Raw genomic sequence first — 17,063 nt, forward strand, 5'->3', positions numbered from 1 at the left:
AATCCGTCCTTTATACGTTTATGAGAATTGATATCCCGACAAAAATATTTTCAATTCCACGGTACAGGACCCAGGACAAGCAGATCGTGTGTTTGGGATATTAGAAAACTTTATATTAGAAACTTTGTTCGGAGAGGGAAATGATTATATACTTGTTCATTTCCATTAGTATGTACTAATGTACTGAAAGCTAGCTAGCCTACAGTATGTTGTTACGTTCAATTAGTTACCATTTTTCACCCTTGTCTCGTAGGTTTCTGACAAATCACAACATGAGACTGGGCAGGATACTGGAGCTCTCACTTGCCTGGAGTGTGAGCTAATAAATTTATTGGGGCTATAACGATTCAGCATACAGTACCGTATTGTCTAAAGAGTCTCTCGATTCTGCATTCACATATTGAACGATACACTGAACCGATAAAGTAGGTTATTTGTCATAAAATACTCCTTGTGATGAGGTGAAAAACACAAACTTAATCAAGCCCACACTCCCCTGAATTGTGGTAGCAGGATGATTTTGCAGAATTTTACTTTTAGCAGAATTTTGCTTTTATTATGATAAAGTGCTAGTTTTGAAATAAATCAGACATGTGTTTGCACCAAGTTGTTTCCAACACAAAGGCTTAAAACAAGAAGATTTTACAGTTACATTTATAAAGCGCTTTTCTAGACACTCAAAGCACTTTACATAGTATTGGGGGAGGGAGAGTGAATCTCCTCAACTACCACTAGTGTGTAGCATCCACCTGGATAAGATGGCAGCCATAGTGCGCCAGAAAGCCCAGCACACACCAGCTATTAGTGGAGAGGAGAGAGTGATGTAGCCAATTCAGAGATGGGGTTTATTAGGGGGCCATGATAGATAAGGGCCAATGGGGGAATTCCACCAGGACCATGGGGTTATACCCCTACTCTTTACAAGAAGTGTCCTGGGATTTGTAATAACCACAGAAAGTCAGGACCTCGGTTTAACGTCTCATCCGAAAGACGGTGCTGTTTTTAAAGTACAGTGTCGCCTTCACTACACTGGGGCATTAGGCCCCACACGGCTTATACTTCCGGTTAGTAAAAAAAAATCTGCTAGTGTTCCTTTCGAGACGATATTACCTTTCTAAAATTCATACACTAGATGAGGGTACACGGTGCATAGTGTAAGTGTATAGTATGTCATTTGGGACACAACCTTAGTATTTAGTCTCCAAGGCGTGTTTTCTGAACAGAAGTAACGTAATGAGTAAACGCACCCCGTGCCGCGCGCAGACCAACTAATTGATAATGATATTCGTTGACAACGATTTCTATAATCGATTATTATCCATTTTATTGATTAATTATTGCAGCTCTAGTTGAATGTATTAATCAATTGACAACACCCCTAAAATGTATCGTTAAACCCTTCATCATTTGTCCACCTCTGCATGAGGTTAGAAACGAAGCCCCGAAAACTGTCTAAGAAAACCACAGATATAAAACTGTCAGCACTTCCCATTCATCAGAAATGTACACAGTCAACAGTCAACAAGACAGTGTTCAGTCAGTAAAACAGTAACCCTTAGCTTTTGGCTAGTAAGAGTATTTTTAACTATGACCTTGTGATACACAGACAATCTAAATTAATGAAGCGATCTGTTCCAACGCTACAGCACTTATAAATCAACTCAAAAAGAGGCCTTCAAAATGATCTCCACACTTATTTTCTATACAAAATCACTAAAATACCTTTATTTCAATGACAAATGTGTGTGTCAAGGATTTTATATGCTTGCAGTCAGATAGAGGAAATGATATGGAGGAAATATTATGTCGCAATACTTGATATTGTCATGATACTTTGCTTTTCTGATATTGGGTTAACCAGCAATCCTGCTACATTCAAACATTTTAACATTAATTGTTAAACATGAAAAAGAACTGGCATACAGTTTCATTATCTTACATTTAGGCAAAATTAATGCATTAATAATTTGTTAAGGAATGTGTCCTTGCAGAAATATTGTTATCGTTAGGGCCTGAACAACTGTTCATGTTCTCATGTTCATATTTACATATTGAGGAGGGCAAATAAGGTTTACTACAACAGCAACAGTAGGTCTTCTGCATGTTATTCCCCTACAGCAAACTGTTTTGGTGCTTTGAATGATAAGTTTAAGCTATGTCCCTGAACCGATACTCATCGTCAGTACTTCAAATCGTCATGCCTCTTACACCTAGAAAGTTCCTACTTAAAACATATCTATTGTTAAATACGAACATTTCTCTGATAACACAACAAAAGAAAATGGTTCAACATACACTACCACAGTTCCCTGACTAGAGAAACATCTTCAGGTCACTTATTTTAAATATGTTCTGTGTCGAGAAACTGGAAAATCCCAAGAAGAGGTTACCAAGCGCAAAGAACTAAAAAGCACCGTAGTTACCCAACGTACCATGAACAAAACATACTTGAAATAACTTCAGCTTAACAGGACACAACTTTTAGTTAACAAAATAGGAGCTTGAAGACAAAACATTGGAAAAACAAGCCTCAAGCGTCTTGAGAAACAAGACATCTTCTGAAAGGATACACATCACCCAATATTTACATTTCAAGTTTAAATGTTACATAGAATTTTAATAATAAATCAAATATAATGAATATTTGACTAGTTTCCTGTTCATGCTCATCACTAGTTAGTACCTGGATTTTTTAAATAAGCAACCTCCACTGGCTTGCCTTCTCTTCCCAAGGTAAGCAACACACACACACACACACGAGGTAAAAGTAAGCATGATTCATCAGACCAGGCCACCCCATTCCATTGCTCCAGGGTCCAGTTCTGATGCTCACATGGCCACTGGAGGTGCTTTAGCCAGTGGACAGGGGTCCCCACTACGCAGCCCCATATGCAACAAGCTGCGATACACTGCGCGTTCCGACATCTTTGCCAGCATGACATTTTTCCAACAATTTGTGCTACAGTATCTCTTCTGTGGGTTCGGCCCAGACGGGCTAGCCTTTGCTCCCTACGTGCGTTAATGAGCCTTGAGCCATGTTATGGCTGAACGGTGGTCAGTTTTTGACCGTTATTAAATCTGAAAGACTCCCGAAAGTCTGCTTCATGCTTTCATAACCTCACGCTTTGATTAATGTAATCTCCTCTTCTTGCATCGAGTAGCCAGTGTGAGCAGACAACGTGACATGTTAAGTAGCCTGTTGATTACGAGTTGCTGACCGGTAGCCGTAGTTTCTGCGGCACGCTTTGCCCCACCGGCATTAAAACGTCCCCATCAGTGCCAGCTGAGTTTGCTGAATCACCCGGTGTTCACACTAGCAAACAGTTGATCATTGATTTTCTATGCCAGTGCTCGCCACAGAGCCGTCATTTCAAGAGCAGCTGCAAGAAATTCAGGACCAGGTCTTCCAGTATTAATTACTTTACATTTAATTGTGAATACACGCTACAGCCACCTCCCGCTATGTTGAGTCATTTTCTCTCCAATGGCAAAGAACACATGTACACATCAACAATCAGTTGTCTTTACAGTATGTTTGAGTACACCTCAGAAAGCATGAAGCAAATGGAGGTGATCATCAGTTAGCCTTGACTGGTGCTGGCTTGTCCACATGTTTTGGCCCTAAAAAACAGACTGTTTTAACCTCAACGCTCGGCTCAGCATTTTAACCCGCTCTTCACAACAGATATTTAAAGCTGACTAAGACAATTTGTTTGCAGTTTTGTGTGCTTTCCTCTAAATACCAAACAATGTGAGAAACACATCCAGTGGGGATGCAAATTTTCTGGATATCATTGTGGTTGAGAGACCGATTATGAGAAAGTAATCTGGTTTGGAAAAAGACAGAAATGCTCAGTACAGTTCTCAAAGCGTACAGGACACAGGAGCATTTACTTAATAGTTGTAATATTTGCGTTAGAAAGCTTGTCAAATGTTTCGATATTTACACTGACTAGCGATGATGTGGAGTAACGGCTCTAAAATAGCGTTATGTTTCAGTTAAATCAGTTAGGCCTTGTTTTTTTTATTCTGAAGTACAAAGTCATGGCTCTAACAGAAGGTGTAAAATAATTAAAAACAGTTCTGTTTATCTTGATACCAGGGACTGCAGATGGAAAATAGCGACCATCATTTCTCATTTTAAATTATTATTATTTATAGTCTCTCACAAATAAGGAGGGTGAGCGACAGATAGCTAACAGTGTATGCAGTCGCAGGTTTTAACAAAATGTGTGAAGCATGTTACATGTTCTGGTTATACTGACAAAAAGGTTGAGAGACTTGAAGCTAATAAAGTATAAAGTCACAGCTGTAACGAAGTGTAATGTAAGAACAATTTCTGTTTATGACAGACAGGGTATAAAGTATCTGGTACATCAGAGCATCAATGGGTGTAAAACAGAGATGCACCGATGTATCGGTCGATAAATGCAATTTTTCACGCTATCGGCCGATAATTTAAAAACATCCGATGAACAGCGCCGGTTATATCCTGTCAATCAAAAGAGGGTGGGAAAAGACATCGAATTCGTGCTGTGTGTAAAGATGTCTTTTGAGTGGAATTACTTTGAATTGGGTGACAATGATGACAAAACTGCAGTTTGTAAGCTCTGCACTGTTAATTGTACACCGCAGGCAGGAGCAGAGCAGAAGCAGTGTGTATTTATTTCGGTGTGTTAATGAATGGGTGCTTTTACAATGGACACTGCAGCAGTGAAGCCGGAGTTTTAGCGTAGAGTCTAATTTTTTTTATTTTTTGCCGAGCTGCTCGAGCTGAATTAAAGGCAGTACACGGTTGGAACATTTAAATGAAGATGAGTTGCCAAAAATAGGCACACACACATACATACATACATACATATATATATATATATATAAAAGAAATCTTTAACTAAACTCTGAGGATTAAATTATGTGTTAATATTAATTAAAGTGTTTTCTGTTAATGAGGCCAGTTACTGTGAAACAACTTGTTGAAATGGAGAGAATAAAGTTTTTATTTGCATTTCCTTCATAATTGTGGAATTAATTATTATTCCTTTAAAAGAAGGTATAAAAGGCAGAACCACCAAACTATCGGCATCGGCCGATATCACCCTGAATAATCGGCTGTCGGCATCAGCCTAGAAATTTAGTATCAGTGCATCTCTAGTGTAAAGGTGATGTCATAATTCAGACATGTAGCTAATACTGTAAGGGAAGTGAAATGAGAGTTTGAGTGAATGAAAGAAAGGTAATGCTGTGATAAAAGTGAGATGAGTGATATTCCATAAGAAAGAAAAAAGAAAAATAAGAAAGACATGTATCAAATACTGTAAGTGAGATGAGTAATAGAGACGGACAGACGGACGAACGGATAGACAGGGATGGACGGACAGGGACAGACAGACAAGGACGGACAGGGACGGACAGGGACGGACAGACCGACCAACACGGACGGACGGACGGACAGACTGACCGACCGACCGGGCCAGACGGACAGACAGACCAACACGGACGGACGGACGGACAGACCGACCGACCGACACGGACAGATGGACGGACCGACATGGACAGACGGACGGACCGACCGACAGACAGACCGACCGACCGACAGACAGGGACGGACGGACAGACCAACCGACCGACACAGACGGACGGACGGACAGACCGACCGACAGACAGGGACGGACAGACAGACCGACCGACAGACACAGACAGACGGACGGACGGACGGACAGACCAACAGACAGGGACGGACAGACGGACGGACAGACCGACCGACAGGGACGGACGGACAGACCGACCGACCGACAGACAGGGACGGACAGACAGACCGACAGACAGGGACGGACGGACAGACCGACCGACCGACCGACAGACAGGGACGGACGGACAGACCGACCGACCGACAGACAGGGACGGACGGACAGACCGACCGACCGACCGACAGGGACGGACGGACAGACCGACCGACCGACCGACAGGGACGGACGGACCAACCGACCGACAGGGACGGACGGACAGACCAACCGACCGACCGACAGACAGGGACGGACAGACAGACCGACCGACAGACAGGGATGGACGGACAGACCAACCGACCGACACAGACGGACGGACGGACAGACCGACAGACAGGGACGGACGGACAGACCGACAGACAGGGACGGACGGACAGACCGACAGACAGGGACGGACGGACAGACCGACAGACAGGGACGGACGGACAGACCGACCGACAGACAGACAGACCGACCGCCCGGGACGGACGGACAGACCGACCGACCGCCCAGGACGGACGGACAGACCGACCGAAAGACAGGGACGGACGGACAGACCGACCGACGGACAGACAGACCGACCGACGGACAGACAGACCGACCGACCGACAGGGACAGACAGACAGACCGACCGACAGACCGGGACAGACAGACAGGGACAGACAGACAGACCGACCGACCGACAGGGACGGACAGACAGACAGGGACAGTCAGACAGACCGACAGGGACAGACCGACCGACAGGGACAGACACTTTACCTTGGTGATGATGAGCGGTTCTCGGTGTTCTCGTCCTCCTCTCAGAGTGAACCCCCACGGAGCTCCTCCATACAGAGACACACACACTAACCCACAGTGTCCATTCTGATCTCCAGTCCTGTCCGAGTCAGAGAGCAGTCCATCATCCCGCACACTCAATCCCGACTCCCGGCCCACATGATGATCCACAGCGTCCATTTCTCTCTCACACACACAGCTCCTCGTGTCCTTAAATACGGCGGACTTAATTGGCTAAATTTATCCCTGGTTTAAAAAATAAGGGACGAACTTCCTTTAAACCCTTTCTTCAGGATTACAGCTCTACCAGCACCTGCTAAAGCTCCGGAAAGTCTCTAAAAACGAGGTTTAAACGCCGACATGTTGACTTTGTCGCTGTAAGTGGAGCATGTTGATGCTGGAGCGCAGAGGCTTTTCTCTCTCTCCTTTTTTTTTTTAATTCTCCCGACGAGGTAGTGCTTTAAAAACAGCCCGCATTTCCAGCCTGTTTTAGTAACTCTTCTTCTTTCGGCCCGGACACCATGTAAACAAAAACATCGCTCTACTATAAACTTTTTCTAATGCCACTTGTTTTTTTTTTTTACTCGCCAACCAGAACGCAGCTAGCCTGTTAGCTCGGACACGCCGATTAATTACAATAAAATAACGCAAAACTTTAACCCATTAAATTGTAACCAAACCTGATTAAAACAGCAGTGTTGATTTATACTGAATTTACAAAACTCTTCAAAGAGACATTTAACCGTTAAATAAAATCCACAAACAAAACTACCCTAAAGTATTAATGCAGCCGGTTGGAGGTTTCCAAGCTAACGCCGGGTTATTTCGCGTTATTTCTAATCAACTATAAGGTAAAACACCGAATATTACCCATACAGATAAATGTACTCATTTTTCCTAAACGTATATCCAGTGAATATTGCACAAAAATGATTAAAAATAATCGCTGCAAATAAAAAAGAACTCGTTGGTTAGCAGCCCAATGAAAGTCAAACTACTTGTTGCCAAACCTCCTTTTGGATTACAGGAGACAACCTGGGCTGAATCCTAAATTCCTTGATACTCCCTATATAGGGGACCTACGTAGGGTATGAAATAACGGCTTCTGTAGCCTGCGTAGCACACTCTATGTCCAATAGGGGGCCATTTTAGGTTCAAGCCCTAGATTGACCAGCAGAGGCGCGGTTGGGAAGCCTACCTGTGGCTGTGATTCAGTTTCCTATTAAATCAGGTGAAGTGTCCCCCCTGCTGGTTATTTACAAATACTACACATTACATGATGAGAGTGACTATTTCTAATTTCTGAAGTCTTTTCACAACTCTTATGTCTTCTGTTTACACTGCTAGCTTTTATTACATTTAACAAGTGTGCCAATCTATCTAGCTATCAGGAAGTAACTGCTGTGTGCTTAAGCAATCATTGTAGATTTACATATACACTCGCCACTTTATTAGGAACACCAGTACATTCATGCAGTTGTCCAACCTGCTAATTACGTGGCAGCACGGCAGTTCAGATCAAGAGCTCCAGGTAATGTTTATCAAACATCAGAGTGAGAGAGAGAGAGAGAGAGTGTGTGTGTGTGTGTGTGTGTGTGTGTGTGTGTGTGTGTGTGTGTGTGTGTGTATGTATATGAGTATGAGTGGCAGTTCTGTTGTGCATTCTGAAATGCTTTTCTGCTCACCATGTTTGTAAAGAGTGGTTATTTGAGTTACCATAGTTTTCCTTTCAGCTCTAACCAGTCCAGCCATTCCCCCCTTACTTCTCTCATCAACAAGGCATTTCTTTCTGTTGTGCGTAAAAATCCCAAGAGCAATGTCGTTTCTGAAAACCTCAAACCAGCCCATCTGGCACCAACAACCGTGAAAGATTGTCCAATTCATGCTTATTATTTCCATTCAGCATGTTATTTTATTACAGTTGCACATGTATGGCGTTCAGTTATAGTATACTTACTTTTCAGGAACCTTTTTCAGAGCAGCCAGTCAGTGATTTACACATTCGTTCATAGTTGTTTTAAATGAAGCACCAACTTATATGTGCATCGGTGCAGATCTATAATTGCAAAAAGCATAGTCAGCATGTTTGATAATTTAGTTAAATTAAGCAGGAATATATATATATAATTGACCTTCTGCACTGTATAGAGTAAGAAGATTGATATAATTGCTTCAGCCACACTGTATGAACTATAGTGACCTCTCTTTAATCTTTCATCACGAGTGACTGTTTTAGTTTTCAGTTGCACTAGCTCCAATTTGAATGGATTAGAATTTCATGAGATCTTTTATACAGTCTCATGCTGTGCCTCACAGACTAATTTAAATCATCAACAAAAAGTCTGTTTAGAGAAAGTTGTCTTCTTTATACAACTAGGTCAAATTGTTACTCTAGAAAAGTGTTAATATAGATGATACCTATAATGTGTAATGCTTACATGTAGCAGACTGTGGATGAGCCTGTTAGCCATGGTATTATGCTTCATTACAAATCCAGCAGCCACTGTATTACCTATCAGAGTCTGATTAGAGGAATCAGGAGTGGACCTCCATTACAGTCATTACACACAATCAATATACAGCCAGTATACAGTGCTCTGAAAAAGTATTTGCCCTGATTTCTTCTGGTTTTGTGTATATCTCATAGTAAATAGTTTTAGATCTTCAAACACAATACAACATAAAACAAAGACAACCTGAGTAAACACGCAATATAGTTTTTATTAAAAAAAAATTTTTTATTGAAGCAAAAAAAGTTATCCAACACTCACCGCCCATGTGAAAAACGAATTACCTTCTTAAACTTAAAATCCAAACTCTTCTGATAACTGGAGATCAGTCTTTCACTTACTTATAGGACTAGGATTTACTCCTATGCTTTGGATCATTGTCTTGCTGCATAATCCAGTTGCGCTTGAGTTTCAACTTACAGACTGAAGACCAGACATTCACCTTTAGGAATTTCTGGTAGAATTCGTGTCAATTATTGCAAATTGCTGAGGCCGAGAAGCAGCAAAGCATCCACACACCATCACACTCCCACCACCATACTTGATCGTAGGTATGGTGTTCCTTTTGTGGAATTCGGTGTTTGGTTTACGCCAGATGTAACGGGACCACTGTCTTCCAAACAGTTCCACTTTCGACTCATCAGTCCACATAACATTCTACCAAGAGGTTTGAGGATCATCAAGGTGTGTTTTGGCAAAATTCAGACGAGCCTTAATGTTCTTCTGGGTTAGCAGTGGTTTTCACCTCACCACTCTTCCATAGATGACATTTTTGCCCAGTGTCTTTCTGATGGTGGAGTCATGAACACTGACCTTTATTGATGCAAGAGAGGCCTGTAGTTCCTTTGATGTTGTCCTTGGCTCTTTTGTGACTTCCTGGATGAGTCGTTGTTGTGCTCTTGGAGGTATTTTGGAAGGTCGGCCACTTCTGGGAAGGTTCACTACTGTGCCGAGTTTTTTCCATTTTGAGATAATGGCTCTCACTGTGGTTCTTTGGAGTCACAGAGCCTTTGAAACAGCTTTGTAACTCTTCCCAGACTGATGTATTTCAATCACCTTCTTAATTTCTGGAATTTCTTTCAACTTCGCCATAGTGTGTTACTAGGTAAGACCTTTTAATCAACTTCATGCTGTTGAAAAAGTTCTATTTAAGTGTTGATTTGGTTGAACAGAGTGTGCAGTAATCAGGCCTGATTATGTCTTGTCCAGCTGAACCCCATTATGAATGCAATTTCATATATTTTGGGAATTAGTAACTATGGGAGCAAATACATTTTCCCACAGGCCCAGTTGGTATTGGGTAACTTTTTTTGTTGCTTTTTTATCATTTAAAAACTGTATTTTGTGTTTACTCCACAAACCTTTGGCCACTTAGTGTATGTATAATAGATCCACCGCTCAGATGGTAGAAGCCAGGACAGGACAGCCATTGCCTGGACACTATACCAAGTTCATTCTTCTATTGAAGAATGACAAACCATATGCAATCATGTTTGGAGTTTGCCAAAATACTCAGCAAACACATGGAAAAAGGTTCTCTGGCCTACATTTGGTGGGACACCTAACACTGCTCATCAACCTGAGAACACCATCCTCACAGTGAAGCATGGTGGTGGTGACATCATGTTGACTTGAGAATTACCCTTGGCCTTTTGGTTGCTTCGCTAACTAATCCACTCTTTACCTGGTGACTGACATTAGGTGGACAGCCCCTTCTCGGCAAAATTGCAGTTGTCTAATTTTTAATGATAGTGTTCTACATGATGTTCAAAGTTTGGGATGCTTTTCTATAACTAAACCTCTACTGATACTCCCCCCACCTCCCAGAACTTTGTCTTTGGAGGCTGTGACATACAGTAAGTTTATATGAGCCAAAAACCCAGGTTAATAGGTCCTCACATTTCAACAAGAGGTCACTAACAGTGCCACATTCCCTAAATAAACCGTTTATGTGGGTAATACCCCCTGTTCCAGCATTACATATAGTGTGTAGTGTTTGTACAACCATCAACAAGCAAATACACACAATTATTTGCAGGTGGATAGAGTAGTTTAAATATGTTTGAAACTGATATAATTGTTCACCAAAAAATGGCAAACATTTAACTGTAAATTGTATACCACATTATATTCAGTAGGTATATGTAAGATTTAGAAATATTGTAGAAATATTCTAAACCTAATATAATGATAGTAAATTAACAGTGTCCTAACAATGTTCTGTTTCATCTTGGTTTTTTTTTTATCATAGAATTTTTATTGAAAATTTACATTTTACATAACACCCCACCCAACAACCCCAACAAACAACCACAGCCAAAACCAAAAGAAAGGGGGAAACAAAAAAACAATAAACAAACAACCAAAGAAAAAAAACAAAAAAAACTAACACAAAAAACAAACAAACAAACAAACAAAAACAAAAACAACAACAAAAAAAAAACTAACAAACATAAAAACCCAAAACAACAACAACAAAAAAAGGGGTAAGATGATCAGGAATTACAGTCCACCTCTCCTCAATCCACCACCAGGGTGCGTACATCATTGAAGTAGGTAATAAATTGTGCCCATTTTCCCAAAAATGAGTCACCCCTGCCTCTGATGTTGTACTTTTAAGTTTTAAAAAGAAGATTAAATCTTTAAGCCAGACTGATATAGAGGGGGGTTGTGGAGAGGTCCAAGACAACAGTATTCTGCGCCGAGCAAGTAACGATGCAAAGGCCACAACACTAGCTTGTTTATGGTTCAGAGGTTGACGCTGAGATGGAACACCAAAGATGGCAATTAAAGGACAGGCATCTAATTTGATCTTAAGAACGTCGGACATAGTTTCGAAGAAAGAGTTCCAAAAGTTCTGCAATTTGGGACAAAGTGCAAACATATGACTGAGGTTACAGGGCGAAAGTTTGCATTTTTCACACATGTTAGGAACATTGGGATATTTTTTAGACAGTTTACTCCTAGAGAGGTGAGCTCTATGGACCACTTTAAACTGTATGAAACTAAGTCTAGCACAAGACGTGGCAGTACGTATATTATCTAACGTTCTGCCCCAGTAATCATCCTCAAGCTCCAGGCCCAATTCCTCCTCCCAAGCACCAATGGTTTTGATATTGTAAGAATCATCCTGTGACCAGATCGTTGCATATATCCGTGAAATAATGCCACCCTTATTAGGATTCAGCTTGAACACCTCTTCCCATGCAGACTTTGTAGGTAAGGAGGGAAAACCAGCGAATAGGGAGGAGACACAATGCCTAACTTGAAAGAAACGGAATAGGTGGGACGGAGGCAGGCTGAATGACGAGGATAATTCAGAAAAGTTTGCAAACACATTATTAATGAAAAGATCCTCAAAGCGTTTCAGACCCTTCTTTTCCCACAAAGAGAACGTGGAATCCATAAAGGAGGGGGGAAAGAGGTGGCTATTACATATAGGTGCCATGGTTGAGGCCGAGATGGATTTAAAATGACAGCGAAACTGATAGAAAATTTTTAGAGAGGTACATACTATTGGATTATCCGTGTATTGTGAAAGGGCTATAGGAAGGGAGGAGAACACCTTAGCAGGGAGGGAGGTTGAAGTACAAGACTTCGCTTCTAAGTGGCACCATGGAAGAGAGGGGGCCTGCACCCAGAGCACCAGTTTCTGAATATTAGCCGCCCAATAATAATACATGAAATTGGGCAAGGAGAGGCCACCACTTAGTCGACTCCTCTGAAGTGAAAATTTGGAAACCCTGGGAGTTTTCCCTGCCCATACAAAAGAGGCGATTAATTGGTCTATATTCTTGAAGAAAGATTTGGGTAAAAACAACGGGATGGACTGGAAAAGGTAGAGGAATTTTGGAAGAATGTTCATTTTTACTGTGTTTATTCTACCAAGAGGGGATAATGGTAGAGCTGCCCATCTTTGGAAGGCCGACTTCATGTATGAAATTAAGGGTGTAAAATTCGCCGCCATTAACGCAGAATAAGAACGGGTGACATTAACACCGAGATATTTGAATTTAGAGTCCTCCAAATGAAAAGGTATTTCAGTCTGTTTTATTTTTTGGCCAGATTGGTTTATGGGTAAGCATTCACTCTTCTGTAGGTTCAGTTTATACCCAGAAAATTTCCTGTTTCATCTTGTTTTCCATAAATATCTCAATCTCAGTAAATAATCTCATTAAATAAGCTGAATAAGTGAAAATAAAATATGCATAATGTAAATGAAAGTGTTATTCCAGGTGAGTGGCTCAGAGATGTAGATAATTCAGTCAGTGTTTAAGACACAAAAATACACTAGAATTCCATGTTATAATATTTCATTATTTTTATGAACCATGTATTTGTATACAGTGCCTTGCATAAGTATTCACCCTCGTTGAACTTTAATGTTGTGAAATATTGTGTAAATCCCAATTATTTCCATTTCATTCCCAGGCTGTAACACTGTAAAATGGGGGGAAAGTTCAAAGGGGTGAATACTTATCCAAGGCACTGTACTGTCTGTCCTCAAATGAAAACAACAATGCATTTTAAAATCTCTCAATGCCATCATCTTCATCTAGTTCCACTTTGTGCAGAATTAATTACAATCTGTTCTCAAATCTTGTATTGTGCCATAGTTCAAAATGCACAACTATGATAAATAACTCACAGAAATGATTTTCTTATAGTCAACGACTTGATTAAAAAAAAAAAAAAATGAAGGATGAACAGCTCTTAAGACTTTTTATATTCATTCCTTCCCTTCAGCAGTTCTCAGAAATCTGACTGTTGCTAAGCAACTGTAAAAATAAAGCAGCAACCTTGTAAGTCTGATAACCTCTGAACAGTTATGCACTGGTACTGAGACTACACATGGTATAAACGCGGCCTTCCTGTAACATTTTTTTTTTATACGCACATGAGGAGATGGATGAGATAATATGGGAGAAACAAGCATTCTTGTGCTTTCAATAATGATGTGAAATTTAGCACAGCTGAATATTTTATTTCAAGGACAGATCTGTACTACATTCCCCTTATCCTAATGAACTTTATTACTCTAATGAGTTTTCAATGAATTGTTAACTCCTACACGATATAAGTAGCATTCTTTTGAATTATTTTTACTCTTACCTCAAAATATACTAACATTTTGTCGTAGAGATCAGATGCAATGGTATTGATGTTAAGCTACCTGTAGTGTATTCACAAATATTTATTTGCCAGCCACTTTTACCTAAAGCAAATAGATTTAAAATCTGTATCCTGTGTTTATATATTTCTGTAAAGCTGCTTTGAGACAATGTCATTGTAAAAAGCGCTATACAAATACAACTGAATTGAATTGAATTGAATAGTGAGACAGAAACATAGTTGGCTATAGGTGAGCTTGGACAAACAAACAAAATTCTCACATACTGTATATTCCCCTCACCCCAAATGTACAGTAGCTGACTAGTCGAGATACTGTATGGTGTGTGAAGTTTTCTTCTTTAGTTTTGCACCACTGCTATGAGGCTAATATAGCTTAGCATGTCAAACATGTCAGTCACACTCTTGCATAAAAATACATCCTCTGGCTAAATAGCACTATTTCTACTTCATAAAATGGCGGACAGTCCACACTTACATCAATTAAATATACTAATTACGCTATAGGAGTGGACAAATCAGTAGCCCGGGCACCTCAGATGAGCAGAATTTGTGTCTGGGCAATTAGTTTTTAATTCGTACCTGCTCAAAGGACATCAATCAGAAAAAAGGAAAAAAAATACCTACTGACTTTTGCACAACAAAAGTTTTCATTTTGGTATGTCGTCATGTTTAAACTTATAGGTTAGTCTTTTTTTCCTCCAAGATTAGGTCTCTCACGGTTAGGTAGGGTTTGACATTTGAATGATTCCCACCCATGTTCATGAAGCTCCACCCCCAGTATCTCAGGTGGCCTATATAGTGTCTATAAATTGACTGACATCCAAAAACAAACTAGCATTTCTAATCAGAAGTTAGTTTTCCTCAGCAACTTAATAAACTTTTTCTAAGGCAACAGTTTAACCCATTGGGATTTTTTTGATCAAGTTCTACATATCTTCCAGGTTATTTGTACAAGTAAGGAATAATAATAAAAAAAACGATAGCACCTTTAATGTATTCAGTACTCAGAATCCCATCACCTGCTGCTCTGCATACATTGGCTGAGGAGTGATCTGGCTGTCAGTAGAACGATTTCCACTAGGGTGGATTAATTAGCGTGCATGCTGGGCCCTTGAGCAAGGCCCTTAACCCTCTCTGCTCCAGGGGCACTGTATCATGGCTAACCCTGCGCTCTGACCGCAACTTCCTGGCATAATAAGGTATGCGAAGAAAAGAATTTCACTGTGCTGTAGTGTATACGTGACCAATAAAGACTCATTATCATTATGTAAGACGGACAATCTTTTCATAAATCAGGAGCAGTGTGGAAACATGAACAAAACTGCAAAATAAGTCCAACACAAAGTCATCATATAACTCTCCTGCTTAATACTTCGCAGTTAAAATGGTTGAGAGAAAATACAGATGCTCGACAGACCAGAAAATGATCTTTTATGTGAGATGTGAGGAGAGAACACCAAAGCTTATAGCCGAAATGTTGGCCAACGACAACATGACGTGTTACATGATCGTGTACTTGTTTCTTTTCCTTAGACTGTAACAATGCGCTTAACACATTAACCAGATCAATATGATTGTTTTAGCCTAGTCAGTTTCCAGACAACCAACACATTGGACTGGGCAGTACACTGGAGCTTTTACTTTCACGCCTGGTGGGTGAGGTAATGAACTTATCATGTTGTCCACCTCTGCACTGGAACGATATAATCATCTGAATCACTCCTAATGTACAGTGACACGCCTCCTGCCTGATTCTGATGTTTGTGCAGAGTGATACCCAACAATGTGCTCAGGAAGAACGTGAGTCTAGCCACTACTACTATTTGTAGCTTTTATAATGTCCTTTTGGTAGACAACAGAATGTCATACAATGTCTGAGACCACATAAACTATCTATTTTTAGATTACGACCTGATTTAGTTTGATTCAAGAGGTCAATGACTTAGATAAGCAGTTTTCTCCATGCTAAAGACTGGGCTGGTAAAGGGGAAATGGTGTATTTCATTTCGACTGAACTGAGAAAAAAAATATCCATGTTATGGAAACTGTGTGAGGAGTCAACACTTAAAGGGGAAGCCAGACTCCTCTGGGAGGCACCAGATATGGCAGCCAGAGATGATTATATTATTCAGTTTGATGCAGAATCTTAGTAATCTTAGTAAATCCTGTATTACTAATCTGATAAGCCTGAGCAAGGATAAATCTTATACAGCCTAAACATAATCTAAGAACATTCGGATAAATAGATGAATGCTAAATAGATTTATCTTAATGTAATGATAACTGAAATTGGGGGGGGGGGCAATTTAAACCAACAAACATTACACAAAAGACTCAATTTAAACACTAAAGTATTGAGTAGGCCTATTGAGCATTCTGTAATAGTAAAATAATGCACAATGGGGTGATGTGATACTATTACCATGCCAAAGTGGACTGTTTTCCTATAACAGCATGGCCTGGAGTGTTCTATTCCTATTCTGCCACAGTGATTTGGCAATGATTGCAATATTTTATGATTTAACGAACTACACATTGTGCTTTTTTTTTTTTTTTTTTTTTTACTGTTTTTCAGTATAGTTACAGGTAAATGTTGTGGAACGTCCACAAGACAAGTTAGTTCTGATGATTACAAAGCACTGACACTGGAGACTCCTTCCATAAATGCGAAATAAACATTTCCTAACAGAAAACTTCACCATATGAACGAGTATATACAGTGGCATGCAAAAGTTTGGGCACCCCGGTCAAAATTTCTGTTACTGTGACTAGCTAAGTGAGTAAAAGATAACACATTTCTGTGGCATAAAGTTAAAGATGACACATTTCTGTAATATTTTAAGCAAGATTGCATTTTTATTTCCATCATTCACAGTTTCAA

At 40.3% G+C, this 17,063-nt stretch overlaps 1 protein-coding gene across 1 annotated transcript in view; it reads right to left on the reverse strand.

The window, feature by feature from the left end:
* shroom2a (shroom family member 2a) overlaps positions 1 to 7,901 on the reverse strand; it is a 52,438-nt gene extending 44,537 nt beyond the window's left edge. The window contains exon 1 of the mRNA XM_053636117.1: positions 6,522 to 7,901. Within this exon, the coding sequence (XP_053492092.1) occupies positions 6,522 to 6,719 (198 nt within the window). The 5' untranslated portion in view covers positions 6,720 to 7,901. The remainder of the gene's footprint in view (positions 1 to 6,521) is intronic.
* Between the last annotated feature and the right edge of the window lie 9,162 nt (positions 7,902 to 17,063).

This window comes from Ictalurus furcatus, chromosome 11, assembly GCF_023375685.1.
Source record: "Ictalurus furcatus strain D&B chromosome 11, Billie_1.0, whole genome shotgun sequence".
NCBI classification, from domain to species: Eukaryota; Metazoa; Chordata; class Actinopteri; order Siluriformes; family Ictaluridae; genus Ictalurus; species Ictalurus furcatus.